Below are 16,736 nucleotides of genomic sequence, written 5' to 3' on the forward strand. Positions count from 1 at the left end.
CTGCATGTATGATAATGATATCTCAATGATTGATATTTTCACCTGATTTCCAAGACCACCTAGTATCAGTATCTTGTGAGGCTTCAAGGAAGGGATCAAGGTGTTATACTTCTCATAAACGCATATAGGCTGGGATGAGCCATTACTATTTACCCCGCTCGCCAGTCATCTGACGCGATGGGAACAGCAGCAGGGCATATAAGACGCGTCGCACTGCGCCACATCACTACCACCACGCGTTAAGAGTCTGCCAGAGACCACGAACAGTATCTAATCCTCACTCAAAGTCCTCCTTCTCTTGACACTTCCTTCGCATACAGAAAAACAGAATATCTGTACGGATATCGTGACCCAGGTCGAGAACATAAGCAAGAATTTCATCTCACTCGAGGTACCGCTCTAACACAAACGTACATACCTATCATCGATTCCTCGTCAGCGCACCTCATGGCTAACGAGAGAGATTATATTCACAGAACAGAAGCTATGGTTCTCTGCAATATCGAACCGAACAAGTTCTTCCCGGGCAGTCCGGAGATCTGCATGACGGAACTCACGGAGGACGAGAGGAGGGAGGTTTTGCAAACGGTCGAAGAACTTCAGGGTGAAGGCGAGGACGAAGACAACGTTTTCAACTGGATCAACCCATTCGAGCGAAGAGCCAGTACCGAAGAACGGGATAAACATCTGAAGCGTCTGCGAGGCGTACAGAAGATGGATCAGATACTACGGAAAATGGAAGACAAGGCAACGTTGCATCATCACAAACAGGTAAGGAAACCAGTAAGCAAGCAATCACAGCCTATGTCTGAAGAATGTTCCGAATTCGCTTAGTCTCGCAAAAACCGGAAACTCGCGTGGTGCATAAATGTCGCACCAGAAACCCACCCCTGTGGTATGTTATCTTATAATGATAAGTGGTGGAGGGAATTCTGGGACGATAAGTACCTGTCACGCTATGGTGATAATAGACGCAAGGAATTGAGCTGCATCCCGCCATCGCTAAAACGTTCTATGCCGCATGAATTTTCTGAAGGAAGTAGGTTATGTTCTGCGATCTATTCAACCGTGGCTTTAAGACTGAAACATACAGGGTGTATCTACTGCAACGGATGGTTTGATGACACGATCGAGTCAGAGCTGGGTAGGACTGTTCCACATTACCCTGTTGATGGCCCGTGGGTAGAGTGAAGGGATGCAGATATCCTTACTTTGGCCTCTGCAGATGTTTCTATATCATTCATAGATCTGTCGAGGGCAAAGTACTACTTCCCAGATACTTGAGTCTCATAAGGCTATATTCGCCATTCCTTGTCTTCTCTTCTATTGCCCTTAGTATAGAAAACAACAGAAACTATGTCTCCAGCATCTCTACAACTCAAAGCTTTCCCTAGAATGTTACGGTTCCATGTGGTATCTCAGTCTACCCAACTTGAGACCGCTAAGAGGTGTGAAGGTAAATTCAAAAATTCTATATCGTCTCTATGATTGCATGAATACACATAGGTGCATATGTATGGATTTTGTGTATAGACATCTGACAGATCAGACCAACAGCGCATCTCATCTTATGAGATCGAGTGTATCCAGGATCCCCATTCGGAAACCGAACACAAGTCTGTCAAGCGATTCCAACGATTAATATTTGCACGAATCAGAATCGTATATGTAAGTAAAGTAGGTAGGGTCCAGCCCCTGTCCAGGGTTGAATGGTTCTAATTCTTTCCGTTCCTGAACGCCGTCTTATATCGTATCACATCATGGCTTGTGATGAATGATGAATAAGAGAAAAGAAAAATGACGAAATCCCTGTCCTCGCTAATGATGGCTTCAAAGAATATAGTAACTCCCCAGTCGCTTGTGATAGGGTATAGAGGGGTGATGGATTGCTTGGAAATTTGTTGACGAGCAATAGAAAAGGCGGGGGGGAGGTGTAGGAGGTATGTATGTATGTTGTGAAGGTGACGACGGGGGCGTAAATCATGGCAGGAGAATTGAGGATCGGACGTCATCCATCTTGTCGACCCATCCTTCGGGGAAGGCTCGTTGTTTGAACCAGGCTTGTTCTAGTTCATCGAGGGCTTTATCGACGTTCTAAGAGACATTAGCGGCGTTCATGAATTCTGATGGCGAAGAGGTTTACCTTAAATCCAAACCGTTGGAGTTCGAGCATGGTTTGTCGCACCCATTTCTGTTCTCGTTCATCTCGGGTTTCACGCCCCGCCGTAAACAGAGGCCAGAGCACAGCCAGCTGTCCGACATCCTTGGCAAGCTTGCCGATCAGACTTAGAACACGAGTTGCGAGCATGTCCATCACGGCTCTCGGAGGCTGCCGGTCGGGCCGCTCAGCCGCCGCCACCTTGTGTAAGTAGAGATTGGTCGCCTTTTCATAAGCCTCGATGCATCCAGTATATTCCAGAATTTCAGGGAAAGCATATTGCCGCAAGCTTTCGTCATCCAAATCACCGAGTTGTTGAAAACACTGGGGGGCGTTGAGTCGCCACTCGGCTAGCCGGGTGAACAGATCGCGAGAAACCAAGTCTTGTTGCTCGTATGACATCCACCCTTGTGATTTCGCCTTTCCGAATGAACTGATGGCAGCCTGGATTTCCATCATAGTAGACCAGCATGAGCGTAGTTCCACGAGTAGGGAGTGTTCGGCAGGCGTCTCGGTCGAGAGACTCGGAGTGCCCAGATTGTACTCCCAGCCACCACCATGCGTTCGCCAGTAGCTCCCTTCGACCACCGTCCCTTCCGAGGTGGCACATGCGCCGGCAACGTCGAGATAGGATAAGAGAGAAACGAGGAATTGTCGTAGCGGATGGTTTGTTTCGGCGAGACGTTGCGCTTCCTTGGCGGGGTCGCTATTCGGAATGAACAGAAGGCGATAAATTTCGCGGGCCCCTTTGAGATGAACGGCCCAATTGTGATGTTGCGAGTCCATCATCTGAATGGGTTAGATATTTGGTTTGGTCAGTGAGAGTGGAAGCCCGACTTACCTCGAAAAGACCCAACAATAAACAGGTGGCGAAGTCGGTTAATTGCAAGTGCGGTCCCGCTTGGTTGTATCTGGTTCTGAAAGATTTGACGACGTCCCCATACTTTCCCATGGCGTGTTGGAAATGCGTAATCCGCTGTTGCCCTCGCGAGGTATTTGCAAGATGTAATGCCCCTAGCGCCTGCATTGCACTGGCCATGGATGGAGATGATCGAGCAAGATCGGGGAAATATCGACGGAAAGGATTGATGTTGATGGAGTTGTCGTAGATGAGAAGTAACGTCGCGACTCTGTCAATGAAATGGGTATAATAGCGGCCCTCTAGATCTAACGAAGCTGTCATGAACTCGGCCGGGGATACCGGGTCCTGGAAGCGATACTTGATGGGTGTCGCGTCGGAGACCGTGGTGGGCGACACCACCACCGCATCAAATGATTCCTCATCTTCGTCGTTCTCCTTTTTGATCACCTTTCCGTCAACTGCAAAGGTGGTCATCACACCGGCAGCCGGCTTCTTCTCGCGCTTCTTAGACCCGGGAGGTGACGATGAAGACGAGGACGACGGCGATTCCTGGGGTTGCGGAGGACCGTAGACCTTGAAGGTCATTCGGCCTTGGGTACCATCACATTCGAGGCCTAGACGCGAGCAATTCTTGCAGCATGGCGAAGCCTCGTCACAACGAACATGACGGCGACGACAGGTGGAGCAGCCGGTGAAGCCTCGGTGATGCCATCTTCGCACTCTCTTCCGTTTCTCAGGTGCCGCAGCGGGCGCAGGCTGAGGTTGCGGTTGAGGCGTGGACGAGGGCTGCTTCACCGGGGCACAAACCAGCGTATGAACCTCCATGGCGAGCAGAAGAGGCGAGTGGAAATGAGAGGCGAATGTGGGGTCGAGACATGAAGTTATCGGCCGTGATGGAGGAGATGAATCCGCCGAGGGAGGGAGAGTCGCCGATTATAAGTGGGCAATGAGGAAAATCAAAGGATAAACAAGCCGAATCGAAAGGGAGATCAGATCCGACGATTGACGGACACACAGACCGGGAGATGAGAAGTCACGAAGGGACGAAGGATGCGAAGAAAGAACAAGAACAGATCCCAACGGGGAGGAACCGAAAGAAGGGGAAGCGAATCACTGGACCCGGTGGGGCTCTGCCTGCCTTTCCACGCCGAAGGTTCGCCTCGTCCACTCGCCCATCTCTGCAGATCATCCTCTTCTTTCCTTCCTCCCCTCGTCCTGATCATTAAATATTATTTTATTCAACATCCTGCAATTGACATCCCCTCATCGATGTCTCTCATTATCCGGCGGGTGTCTGCGGCACGCTGGAATCATCCAGATGCTGATCGACCCTAGTGGTTGATCATACTGTTCCCAGCAGCCGCGCAAATGCTTCAACTAATTGGCTTAGTTGCAGATTTAACCTTTTCTCTCCCTCCCATATGCACGGGGAAAAAATACCTCATCTTTGATCCCTGCCAATGGATAATCCTCCCAAGTCCCTAAAGACTGGGTTTGCCGGTTGGCCTCTGATTTCACACGAAGAAAATCACTAGCCGACCATTCCTCTGCGCGGTTCCCCACACGATCCACCGCTGCGATTTCCTACCGGTGGAGTGATGTCGCTGGTGCCTTTGTGATTCGCCGATCCCACGAGCTAGAGGCTAGGATCCCCCTGGGCCTTTCGAGCGATGAAATTGACAAGGGGAGGAGAGAGGGGGGAAGAGAGAAACTAGAAACTAGAAAAGCACCGCGGAGAGAAATGATGGCCTCGAAGGATTCACGCCGACAGCTCACTAAATGCTCGCTATCTTGGCCCGCCAAGCACGAGACGCTGTCGATGTTTGTCTATCTGGCGCTTTACTCGATGCAGTTGTCCCCTCGTGCCCTCTGATTCGAGCATGCTGGTGCAATCCCGGTCCAAATTCCAGGGTCTTTTGATCTTTTGTTCCTCCGGTTGTTACCCGCGTGGCATTCCTTATGATCAATGGTTCAACTAGGGGTGGAATATAATTCCATTCCTTTTCGTTGAATTTTTATTTTGGTCTTACCGCCCCATGCATACAACGAAAAATCATGAACCGGAAAAGCAGGGGGAAAGCGGCTTGGTCTCAAAGATCAACGGTCTTTGCTCCAGTTCACCATTCCCTTTTCCCTCGTGAATTGTGGGCGGATGGATCCCGTCCCGGTGCGCCACGCTCCCAATGTGCCAATTTGCCAATTTGCCAAATCTTCACAAGTGAGCAAAGACGGACTTGGCGAAGGTCCGACTCCGAGCGAACCTGCTCGATGGGATTTTCTTATTATGTCTTGGGGCCTCTTTTTTAATAGCATCTCTGGAATCCTGCTGGTCCGCTAAAGGAGGGAGGGAGAAAATGGAAATACGTTGACTGGGTCAAGGGATTCGAGAAACTTTCAGACTGCTCAATAATACGTCGCGCACCGAAAATCCATGGTTTGATGGAGACCGAGTCCCACGGTAGATTAGTCTTCGACTTCGCCTGACTTCGCCTGTTGAGCAACTTTAATGAGGTCACTCGTTCTTGGCTCGCCGTCAAACCCTCTGGCCTCGACTCACTTTAATCAGCGTTGAGTTCGTTAGTCTGCGCTGTTCGACCCGCTCGTTGGTCACCATTGTCAAGAAGGCTACATACCGGGACAATTCCCACGGAACGTTGGAAGTCGATCGCTCAGACAGCCGGGGAGGCTTAGCTGATTACGCAGGATGGACGTTTTCTTTGTTTCATTTGGATGCATCCTTGAATACGGGATCGAGGATGCACAGTCAAAGAGTATGGAGGGCTGACGACGACCTTGTGACAATCGCAGCCTCGAAATTGAGGAACTTGGCCTGGTCTGGCCGGGCCGGGCCAAGTCATAGCTCGATTAGATGCATCTTCACATGCAGGTCAAGGCCAGCAAGCAAACAAACGGCCTGTCAATTGCACCGACCGAACCCTGTACTTCCTAGCCGTCTGTCCGCTGTCACTGTCACTGTCACTGGACTCGCCTAGGAGATTTCAGAGAGGTTGACAATCTCGGAAGCACGCCGGTTTTAGCGGCTCGTTGCTTAATTAATGTCTTCCTGGATCTCGTGTTACCGCTTACCAGTCAGTGCAGTACTACCGATGAGCTAGATCTTCTAGTCTCCTGCCATCAGCATCAGGTCCAGGACCAAGTGATCGCCAATATGATTTACCTGATAGTCGAAGGATCCAGCAAGCGCTGAAGTTCCGGTCGGTTCCCCTGTCCAGAACCCACAATTCATTAGGATCACTTCTTAGTTCTTATTATTGCAAGACAAACCCTATCCCAAGGAACCACACGGAAGTCCGCCCTCAAACCCATAAAACTCAAAGTAAATGAAAGGCCAGCCGCTCGCCAATCACAGGAAAGGGGATGGTGACATGTCCCCGGTTTCATCTCTGATGTTCATTGCCTGTCTGGGTTAATATTGGCGCCTCGTTTGGTCTATCGGTCAGATCTTGTCTTGTCTTTCGGCCATTCGAGCTTGGCTAGTGGTCCTCGGCAAAGATGCTGACCACTGGGTAAGGGAGTGATGTTCTGATGATCCTTTTTTCCCCCTCATCAAATCCCGACTGTTCTTCGGTTCTTGTTCAGGATCAGTCAGTATCAACTTCGATGCTCGAGAACGAGAACTTAGAAGACGGATAAGAGACTCTCCACATGCCACATTCCACATTTCCACTTCACAGGCCCCACCTCTTTTTCCTTTCCCACATCGAACCCATCACTACTAGAGTCTAGCACGGTAGTTTCTGATTGACCACGCGACCAGAAAGAATTCTTCCTCAACCAAAACCCTACCTCCGTAAACCAGCCCTAGGAAATAGTCTACGGTATAGCCAGCCCCTGAACCACGACTCAAGCGTAACCAAGAGAAACAAAGCCCACGAACACCCCCTAGGCACCTAGACCAGAAGGAAAACCAAAACTCCATCTCCCTTAACTCCTACGGAGTGGCTCTTTAGTAAACGCCCAAGCCCTTCCCTCGCCACCATAACCGTCTTCTGCAAGCGCAACGCAATCCTGGTACAGGCATTCCGCCCATCCGCGCCATTATGGTGATCGCGTCCGTCGTTCCATTAACATCTCGAGCCGGATGGCCCAGGCGGTGGAGTCGGAATCTAATTCCTTGTCCGTATCCCTTCCGCTATTGCACAGCCAGAAGGTTAAGAGCGGGTTCAGGACCAGGAACTCACTTGCACGATTCACTGACTCTCACCCGGAGGGGATCGAGCCGCTGTGCGGGACCGTGTAGGTTAGTTTTCCATTGGAGGAGAAGTAAACTATACAGTATGCTTAGTATGTTTCGGTTAGTTATGTTTTCCGAGTTTGATTAGACAGTAGACGATGACAATATCCTCCGCTCCGTACGGAGAAGGGTATGGAAAGTGGCAAAGGAATGGAGGAGCTGTTTCGAGATGTTAAATCAACAAAAGTTAAATAAATAAACAATCAACCCTATTAACCTCCCGGCACGGCAGTATTCAGAAACACTTCGCATCCTGCGCCACGAATGAAAGTCTGTTCACGGGTGAGCAAGCCGGTTGATTCTCGGGACAATAAGGTATTAAGACACGGTGGGGTTTCCGGTCCAGAAGGATCCCCCTTAAGCGGATGTTCAGGATGAATGGGGATGGTGATCTAGGAACGGGTTGAGATTGAAGCTAGCGGGAGACGAGATTGAGGATGGAGATTGAGCTTGGACGAAGATGAGTGCGAGTAGCCGAGTACTCAGTCTGGATAGCAGGGCGAGGGGTTCATTTCCAGTATGTGGGTTTAGATAGTGGGATGGCAATACGAGTGTCAGAGCAGAAAGTGTGAGTAGGTAGACCGGATAATGCGCACTGAACGAGATCTCTATTCACGGAGAGATCTCTCAATCGATCATGATATGATAGATATGATATGATCATGACAACCGCCTGAAGATCCCCATTCCCCAGCCGGCGAAACCGAGGGCTGTGGGGTCCACTCGCGCAGAGGACTGAGACACATGAGGTCATTGTGTCGGAGCAGATGCTAAGCCTAGTCTAAGGGTGTAACCGGTGCAGATTTTCTCGCGTGGCCAGTGGGTTTGACCAGGGTTGGAACTTGGAAGTCCTGTTTCCCTCTTTTTCATACGGAGCCATCGGCAATTGTGATCAAGCCAGTAGTAAGCGCGAAAATTGAAATAATCATTACTCCGTGGAGCATCGGGGGTGGAGTTTGTAGGGCGTGCAAACTGCAAAGCTGTGGAGAGCTCTCCGTAGCGTTCGACTCAAGCGCAGAACACCTTAGGAATGAGGCTTTGGTGCCTGAAGTTGGTGAAATCATGGATGGCTCAGCGACCGGCCTGAATATCTGCCATTGCCATTTCCGAATAATCAAAGGAATCGGATTATAATTCCCAATACTCGACCCGTCTACTCCGTATGGTCAATGATCTAAATTTGGCCCCCAAATTAGATTAACCATTACTCATCGGACGATGTTGTCAACCGTTGAGACCTGTGGAGATGCCCTGCCGTCTGGATTTGATTAGCCACGGAGTTTTGATTAATCTGGCGAATTTAGAATTCAATAGGCTCTCACTGGTCCCAGACGTAATCTATTCACGACTCCTTCATATTTGGACCCTCTTTGTTTAACGCTCTCGCTTGCAGAAGTTGGCACTAACCAGTCAGGACTCCGTACGGAGTAGTCGCGCTGAGCGCCTGAGCCGATAGAAGCTTTTGTGGGGGCCACTGAAAGACACCGCTATTTGCGTCTATTTGCATCCCGAGTATGTGTATGTCGGTCTGCTGCGCGTTTTATTGTGATGGTGAGATTTTTGCTCGGTCGGAATGTCTTTGAATGAAGAGATCGAGATGGGATGGGAACGGGGTATGTTAAAGGAGGTTGGTGGTCGGGGCGGGGGAAGAAATGAGATAAGCGCCTGGTCTGCCTCAGTCCGTTGGCCGCCATCAGGCAACATACCTAGTCGGCGTTGGACAGTCTCTCAGCATTGGATAAAATCTATAAACCTACCAATATTCCGTATAAAGCAGATGCCAAGAGAATTCAAACGTCCGTTTACTTCGAGAGCTACCTGCGAGATCTGGAAACGTATAGACACGACCCCCTTCTTTCCCACTCGGTCATATACAGCTACCACCGTCCATCGAATATACGATCCCACCCTGATATAATCGCCAGTAACGTCTATCTGCCCATGGGATCTCCAGGGCGAGCCTCCTCTCCAGACATACTAGAAATATGCTGTACCGCGCCTGTGATTTCAGGGTCCCTGGTCGACTCCGTCAGGACAGAGCTTTCCGGTCTTGTAGGGGAACCCCGTGCTATCTGGGCCTTCTCTTCGTCGGTTGCGCCGGTCAATTGCACGGCAACCTCCTCGCCAAATTGCTTTGCAATCTCCTCCAGAGTCAACTGTGCAGTTTCCGGGAAGAAGAAGTAGATCACTGTGGGATGCGTGAGAGGTGGTTTGGAATAGGCAACCAATTATGTCCTTACCTGGAATGAAAACTGCCGACCAGCAAATGATGAGTAGGTAGAACTTCCACCCCGCATTGTTGAACCCCATTGGGGCCACTTGCAACAGAATTATAGTGGCTTTTTGGTTAGCTGGTTGCATCAAAAGACGATGGATACGTGAACTCACCAGCAAACTGCCCAAAAAGCGAGAATCCCATCCCAATGGGACGAATCTCGGTGGGGAAAATCTCGGAAACGTAGAGGTACATGGTAGTGTCGCAGCAGGTGCTGTGTACGTCGAGTCAGTGGGTGTATAGCCGTCCCATATTTGTCCCTTACTTACCCTTGGAAGGCCAAGTAAAGAAATATGAAGAAAACCCCGAATCCATTGCCGACTTTGTTCGAAGTACCGCCATACTCGGCAGTCATGGCCGCCAAACCCGACGTGCAAACGACGATTCCAACGAAGCCCGTGATATACATGCCTCGGCGGGAATTGACCTTGTCATGCAGCCAAGAACCGAGCGGATTGTAGATGACACCTGTGACTACGATCAGTAAGAATTCCGGAATGGTATCACAAGAAGTCAGGTACCAGCGGTTGTCAACCAAAGGGCACTTAAAAGCAGGGGCATGTGTCCCGTCATCCCAAGACTGGTATACAAGATTACAGCATAGTTATTCTGAAGAAAGCGTGAGCAGTGAAGGTAGATATGTTGGGCTATAACTCACAATAATCAATGGACCGCCAAACTCTGCCCCCCATTGAGTGAGGAAGCCAATGATCATCCGCTTTCTATACGATTTCTTCTTCAGCACTGCATTCCACACGTTGCCAAACTCAGCAAGCTTCCTCGCTTCAAGATTGATTTGCTCCGTAGTCTGAACGAATTCATCCTTAGCGACTAGGTTATTAGGATCGTCCGGTGATTGACGAAGCTTCTCCAGAACACTTCTGGCTTCATCATATTTGCCCTTTGAGATCAACCAACGAGGGGACCGAGGCAGCCACGGCGATCCGAGAAGCAAGACCAAAGGAGACAAACACTGTAAGCACAGCGGAAATCTCCAGGCAAAGCTTCCCAGACTCTCATCAGCAAAATAACATGCATACCCCACCCACCCCGCAAGCATGTACCCAAATACCAGGAATATAGCATGATGGCCGACGAGCCAACCTCGGCGGCTGGCACACGACATTTCCGAGAGATACATGGGGCAAACAGTTACTAGGATTCCAATCCCTAGACCGCAGACAAACCGTCCGGCTTGGAACATTCTGCATGGTAGTTAGATGGCCTGCTTGCCGAGTTGGTAAATCTAGAAGGGAAAAAGCATACTCAAGAGAGTTGGCTCCCCCTTGCAGGGCGCCTCCAAACATAGAAAAGAAAGCGCCCAGCTGAATGTTGACCTTCCTGCCGAAGAAATCGCAGGACCACATGATGAACAACGTGCCGACAGCTCCCCCAGCGCTGAAGACCCCGTTGGCCGTCGAGACGACCGGGGTCGTGATCGAAGCATATCCTGGCTCACCTTCTGCAGGTAAATCGAAATAGGTGTACCATCCCGGCTGGCCGATCGTGCTTGAAATGATCGATGCACAATAACCATATGTCTGTGCAAGGACCAAACAACGTTAGATTGCAACCCTCGCGCATCATCCAAGGAAGGTTTGAAATACTGACCAAGGATCCAATGGCAACGAAGATTGTCACCAGCTTGTTGTATGTACTGGTCTGTGTCCCCGCCATCCCCATACTGTTGATTGCTATCGCGTGCAGGATGCGGGAAGCTCCAATTGGGGATAAGGATTTCGCAGTATAGCAGAAAAAGAAAGGAAAGCCAGATCTAGTCGACTCAACCCTGTACGGTCCGCCACGCACGCGTCAGGCCAAATCTCCAACTTTATATATTAGAAGTATGGTGTATGTTTCGGTCACCGAGGTTCAAAGAAAAGAGAGAATGCGCGCATGGAGGAGGTTCGTTAGAATTCCTGTACGATCCACATTCGTTGCAGTCCTACAAACCCCGGTCGACATTAGATAATCTGGGCTTGTATACATACAAGCGCGGTCAAGAAAGCCCCTTACCGATTGATTGATTCCAACTTTTGTATTTATTGATGGAACTCTCCGGTGTGGAATTCAAGAAGGGTCAAGCACCGTAGTCAGCTACTATGTCAGCTCCGGGGATGCCGTGAGACCGAGAAATAGGTGTTTCTGAGGTCGGTCTTTCCCCTCCCTCATCTGCAAACTAATTGAACGGGGATCAATCCTGGGAGGAGCGCTAGTCCCATCTGCACGAAGCCGAGTCGAGGCGATAGTAGGTGGTAACCGGCGCGAGTCATGGCGAGAAAATGGACCAGGGAAGCATCTAATACGGGAGAGCGACAGATTAGCGCGGCGGTTGCACGAAAACTAAAGTCAAAAGGAAATTCTCGATCTTATTCGAGAGGTTTTGTGCATGGTGGAGGAGAGATGGCGGAACTGTGGATGGACTCGATGGACGCATTGTAGAAGCACGGCGCTAAGCCACTTGCGGAGACGAGCAGCCCGTGATTGCCATCCTCTTCTTCCTCTTGCGGACAGAATCTTTCCTCTTTCATCTCTCTCCTCTGTGCATGATTCACAACTGACTTGGTGCCATCTTCCTTCCGCTGATGTCATTGACTTTCGCACCGCAATTGAACACTCTAGCCATGGCCTCGGACGGAGATTCTCGGACTTGAAGACACGCTGCATGGCTATTTCTCCGCGGCCATATTAGCCATGCCCCTGTGCAACGCCGGGGGCAACGCCGGGGGCAAATGCTATCGAATGCGGTAGGAATATGTGATCATCATTATTATCTCAATGGCGTCCGGCTAGGATATTTGTCCCTACCCGGTGGTCCGTACCGCCCAATGTCTGCTAACCATGCACCTCCTATTTGAGGATCCTTATTTGCTCATGCTATTGACTGGCGCCTTGTACGTGCGGAGAGGAGGCCCTTGGACTGAACTCTATTGCTGATAGTCGCCAAATGGTCGCATTTTCCCCGCTCTTATCCTCGAGATGACAAGACTGATGGCGATGGTTATACGAGCTAAAGCTGTTTGTAGATAAGCAGCCAGCATTGAAATGTGCTATTCAAGCAGAAACCCTCGCGCGGTATGCTCAGTGATACAGCCCGATTTCATCCCATCTTCCAAATAATATCAGCGATCGCGAATCATGGCAAGCAAGTCGCCGTTCGATGTCCCTTTTGACGAGCTTCCCAACCCCAAACAGGTGTGGGTTGGAGAGCCTGGCAGCTATGAAGAAGGACTTGGGAAGCTAGCCATCTTGACGCCGGAGGTCGTGGCAAGGGCTGCCGCAAGCGAAATTAGAACCGGTCGACGAGTGACCATGAGCTGGGGCTTGACCAAGTTGGATTTCCCAAATTTGGGTCGCCAGCCATGTAAACACACGATCGTTCCCCTCCTAGGCGGAATAGCCTTTGATGACATCTACACTATGAATCCTCGTAAGGTGTCGGCCCGGACCGCGTGCCCATGACCCAGTCGTATACGTCCTAACAGTTTCTTAGAACAAAGTAGTCAGTGGGATGGCCTTCGCCATTTTTCGCAGACGGTTCCTGGTCAGACACAACGTGTTTTCTACGGGGGCACGACGGCTGATGAGATTAATGACCGGGAGAACGACCGCATAGGTCTACAGCACTGGGCACGAGAAGGGATCGCAGGTATTTCCTCACATTTCATCCTGCGATGTATTCCAGGTGTCGAAAGTACCATCTGACTGAATAGGGCGTGGAGTGTTGATCGATTACGCAACGTGGGCAGAGAAAAGGGGAATGGAGTACAGCACGTTTTCGACGCATCAGGTCCGACTCTCCGATATCCTAGAAATCGCCGAGGAATCAGGCATCATCTTCCAAAAGGGGGACATCCTATTTGTTCGTGTCGGTGTGACCAAGGAGTGGGATACTGTGATGACCGACCAGCGCAAGCAGAAGTACTCGGAAGACCCATGCCCCGAGCATGCAGGGGTAGAAGCTACCACCGACGTGCTCCGATGGCTCTGGGATTCCGGGTTTGCGGCAATCGCTAGTGACACTATCAGCTGGGAGGTACGAAGAACGCTAAAGCTCATCTCACTACGAGCTAAATAACATGTGACAGGTCTACCCCCCGCAGTCGGATATTTTCCTGCACGAATATGTACTTGCTGGATGGGGAATGCCAATCGGTAAGTCATTCCGCCGAATCAGCATGCTGCGCCGTTTATATGAATACCATTAATACCCCCAATAATAGGTGAGCTATTTGATTTAGAAGCACTGGCTCGCCTTTGTCAGGAACTCCAACGATGGACTTTCTTTGTGACCTCGGTGCCATTGAACATGCCTGGTGGAGTCTCGTCGCCGCCAAATGTCATGGCAATTTTCTGAGCAGACTTTATTCGGTAGCAATGTAACGGCACCTTATTGGAAATTCTATCCTTTTATTCTGCTCCGTCTTCGTATTTCAAAGAAATATAGAACAATGGTGCCGACAAAAGGAAGCCCCGGCCAACAGATTATGTTACGTTGCATGACTGTCGGCTGCAAATTTGGTCCACATCAACATTGCTGAACCGCTGTGAATTCGGAGTTTTTCGACGATCCTTGCAGTTGGTTCGGCCTATAGAGTCGTTTCCTGGACTCCGCGATGCCAATTGGACCTGTCATCCTGGCACCTGTTGTCTGCGTCGTGCCAGCCAATTCACAAGGGCTGACTGTTAGGTTACTGTACTTCACATATCACAGGTCTAATGAGCCTAGTCTCCACTTGCGGTCGACCTGAGAAGCACATATCACTGCAGATCCCGGAAGATCATTATACGCCAGCCTTTGCATTATGGCCTGAGCGATAAATTAAGAAACTCATCGGTCTCTGGTTCATTCTAAGGGGGCTGATACCACTTCTAGATCCCTGCCATGAAAGGGACGAGGAGGCGTATTTGCTGTACAAACCAGGAAGATGCTCCGAGCTAGTCAGTCAGGGTCTCAATTTAGGCCTGCGGGTCCCGGCAAGTGGGATCCGTCTCCAGGAAGCTCGTTTTGATCAAAGTACGGAGTACTCCGTACGGATCAGTCAATCAGTCAAGCAAGCCACAGGACAGTAGTTTCTGTCCGTCTGTCCTTACTGACAGGGATTGACGCTCTGGTCCATCCGTGCCCTGGCCCATCGTACGACATAACGGCTCCCGGACAAAGAATTTCGATAGATCCGTATTGTTAGCGCCAGCTAACGGGCTACCGACGAGGATCAGGACGCTAAGGCTGCCTTGGGTTGGCGCTGATCGAACAGCATAGTGCAAGCGAGCGACCATAGAAAGCAGCCACATCGCGTCGCTTCTCCAGCACATCCAGCTGGGCGGGATGCCGCGTTCTGTTTGTGCCAATAACCTGCTTGGAACGTGCAGGATTTGCCAGTAACTCAGCTATTACTAGACGCGAATCCTCTCTATCATCTCCTTTTATTTTCTTTTGTCGTTTCCAACCGGGTACCTTCGCTTTCATCTGTTGGACTTTTTGAACAAGGATTGTAATCGTGGATGCCCCAATTGGAAACATGGACTGTACTGCACCTGAAACCCACCTAATTGGCCATGGATCTTCGAAGTGCACCAATGGTCCCCGATGCAATGCGCATGATAATCCGTCGAAATCTGAGTCGGAGCCTGCTTGGTCGCCATGTCTGCCCTTATCATAAACCCAGCCAGCCCTAGCTACGGGCGAGCGTTCCCGGGGATGTCCATCCATCATGTCTTCACTTCGATCGCTAGATAGTGATGCGGTTCATAATCCCGTGGATAAATCGGTCCAGACGTGGAATACCGTAACCCAGACACTATGTATTACCGCAATGACTATCTTCTTTGGACTACGCGCATACACCCGCCTATCGCTGCTCAACGGGTTTTCGAAAGAAGATTGTGCGTCTTTCCGAATACGAAGAGCTAAATGCTGACTGGATTGATAGGGACTTGTCTTGGTGCTTATGTTGGTTGGACCACAGTTAGGTTTGTCCAAGCATTCGCTAACAGTGCATTACTACCGCAGTTTCTCGGGATCTGCTACTCGACCATTGCTCTCATCAGTATGCAATCCCTCGCCTATCCAGACCGTGCTAATTCAGCGTAGTGGGCCACTATGGCGGGGGCCTTCATGTTTACGATGTACCGGTTGAACATCTCATTCCATTCCAAAAGGTATAACCTCAGCTCGAATTAATACATAATACTCACACATACAGACCGTCTACGTGACCATGGTCATGTACGGCCCGACCGCATATCTCACGAAAGTATCCCTCCTGTGGATCATGACCCGAGTATTCAAACCGTTCCGTGAATTCGTTATCTTCATCTACATCTTCCTCGGGGTCATGCTAGCCTACTACATCCCGGCCGTCATCGTCAAGATCCGCATCTGCAACCCCATCTCGAAATTCTGGGCTCCATCCACGCCCGGATCATGTCTCGACCAGACCTCCATCATCCTAGCCGACGCAGTCGTGAGCGTCGTCAGCGACATGATTATCCTCCTACTCCCGTTACCGCTTACGCTGCGTCTCCAACTCCCGATGAAGAAGAAGATACGCGTGATGGGCATACTGGGCGCAGGGGGGATGGCCTGCGCGTTCAGCGTTATCCGATTGATTCTCATTGTTGTCACCGGGCAGTCCGACGACGGGACGATCGCATTCATGAGAGTGAACATGTGCGGGTAAGTGCACTCTCCTCTCACCATCTTCCTCTACCAGTTCTAACTATCCACCAGAAACGCCGAAATCGCCATCGGCATCGTCTGCGCTTGTCTCCCCGCCCTCTCAGCTCTCATCACGCACGTCTGCCACGAATACTCCAGCAACGGCGCGACGCACACATCCGGGAACGATGCCAGCAAGGGCAATCGCGACAGCCGTGCGGAGCGAGTCAGGCCGCCTCTCCAGCTGAAGGAGATGGACTGCGACCAGGACATTCTGATGCAGCATGTTCAAGGTCAGCCTCGGATCGAGACGGCGGTTCTAAGCGAGGGAGGTCATTTTCATGTCGAGGCAGGCGGGATTTTAAAGACGGTGGATGTGTCGACGTCGGTGAGTTCGAGGGGTGGGTAGACGATGGATTGTATACCATGTACTCTATTATTTTGAGACAATATACCGGCATACTAATATGGAGACAGTCTTTGAGGAATGTAAGCATCTATCGCCTAACATGATAGGTAAAATCA

At 50.4% G+C, this 16,736-nt stretch overlaps 5 protein-coding genes across 7 annotated transcripts; 3 read left to right on the top strand and 2 right to left on the bottom strand.

The window, feature by feature from the left end:
- Positions 1–486: 486 nt before the first annotated feature.
- Positions 487–834, top strand: LDX57_012146 (uncharacterized protein; the record flags this gene model as incomplete). Its single annotated transcript, XM_046093880.1, has 1 exon — positions 487–834. One exon carries the CDS (start codon positions 487–489, stop codon positions 832–834), a length of 348 nt encoding a protein of 115 aa, XP_045949859.1.
- A 1,146-nt stretch (positions 835–1,980) lies between these two features.
- LDX57_012147 (Zn(II)2Cys6 transcription factor) lies at positions 1,981–3,845 on the bottom strand (the record flags this gene model as incomplete). The annotated part of the gene is made up of 3 exons (XM_046093881.1): positions 1,981–2,094; positions 2,144–2,947; positions 3,000–3,845. The coding sequence occupies 3 exons, from the start codon at positions 3,843–3,845 to the stop codon at positions 1,981–1,983; spliced, it is 1,764 nt and encodes a 587-aa protein (XP_045949860.1).
- A 5,361-nt stretch (positions 3,846–9,206) lies between these two features.
- Positions 9,207–11,233, bottom strand: LDX57_012148 (putative MFS sugar transporter; the record flags this gene model as incomplete). The annotated part of the gene is made up of 8 exons (XM_046093882.1): positions 9,207–9,463; positions 9,516–9,614; positions 9,664–9,764; positions 9,820–10,018; positions 10,072–10,159; positions 10,209–10,755; positions 10,817–11,091; positions 11,162–11,233. 8 exons carry the CDS (start codon positions 11,231–11,233, stop codon positions 9,207–9,209), a joined length of 1,638 nt encoding a protein of 545 aa, XP_045949861.1.
- A 1,203-nt stretch (positions 11,234–12,436) lies between these two features.
- Positions 12,437–14,028, top strand: LDX57_012149 (uncharacterized protein). 2 transcript variants are annotated; one of them, XM_046093883.1, is made up of 5 exons: positions 12,437–12,980; positions 13,044–13,199; positions 13,264–13,586; positions 13,639–13,705; positions 13,774–14,028. In XM_046093883.1, exons 1-5 carry the CDS (start codon positions 12,689–12,691, stop codon positions 13,905–13,907), a joined length of 972 nt encoding a protein of 323 aa, XP_045949862.1. In that variant the 5' UTR covers positions 12,437–12,688; the 3' UTR covers positions 13,908–14,028. The 2 variants fall into 2 exon arrangements, with proteins under 2 accessions (XP_045949862.1, XP_045949863.1); XM_046093884.1 differs by having other exon boundaries at positions 13,264–14,028.
- A 750-nt stretch (positions 14,029–14,778) lies between these two features.
- LDX57_012150 lies at positions 14,779–16,717 on the top strand. 2 transcript variants are annotated; one of them, XM_046093885.1, is made up of 5 exons: positions 14,779–15,436; positions 15,484–15,600; positions 15,645–15,712; positions 15,757–16,229; positions 16,284–16,717. In XM_046093885.1, the coding sequence occupies exons 1-5, from the start codon at positions 15,265–15,267 to the stop codon at positions 16,618–16,620; spliced, it is 1,167 nt and encodes a 388-aa protein (XP_045949864.1). In that variant the 5' UTR covers positions 14,779–15,264; the 3' UTR covers positions 16,621–16,717. The 2 variants fall into 2 exon arrangements, with proteins under 2 accessions (XP_045949864.1, XP_045949865.1); XM_046093886.1 differs by having other exon boundaries at positions 15,484–15,503; positions 15,564–16,229.
- The last annotated feature ends 19 nt before the right edge of the window (positions 16,718–16,736 follow it).

This window comes from Aspergillus melleus (genome assembly GCF_016097325.1).
Source record: "Aspergillus melleus strain CBS 546.65 chromosome Unknown contig8, whole genome shotgun sequence".
In the NCBI taxonomy this organism is placed as follows: Eukaryota; Fungi; Ascomycota; class Eurotiomycetes; order Eurotiales; family Aspergillaceae; genus Aspergillus; species Aspergillus melleus.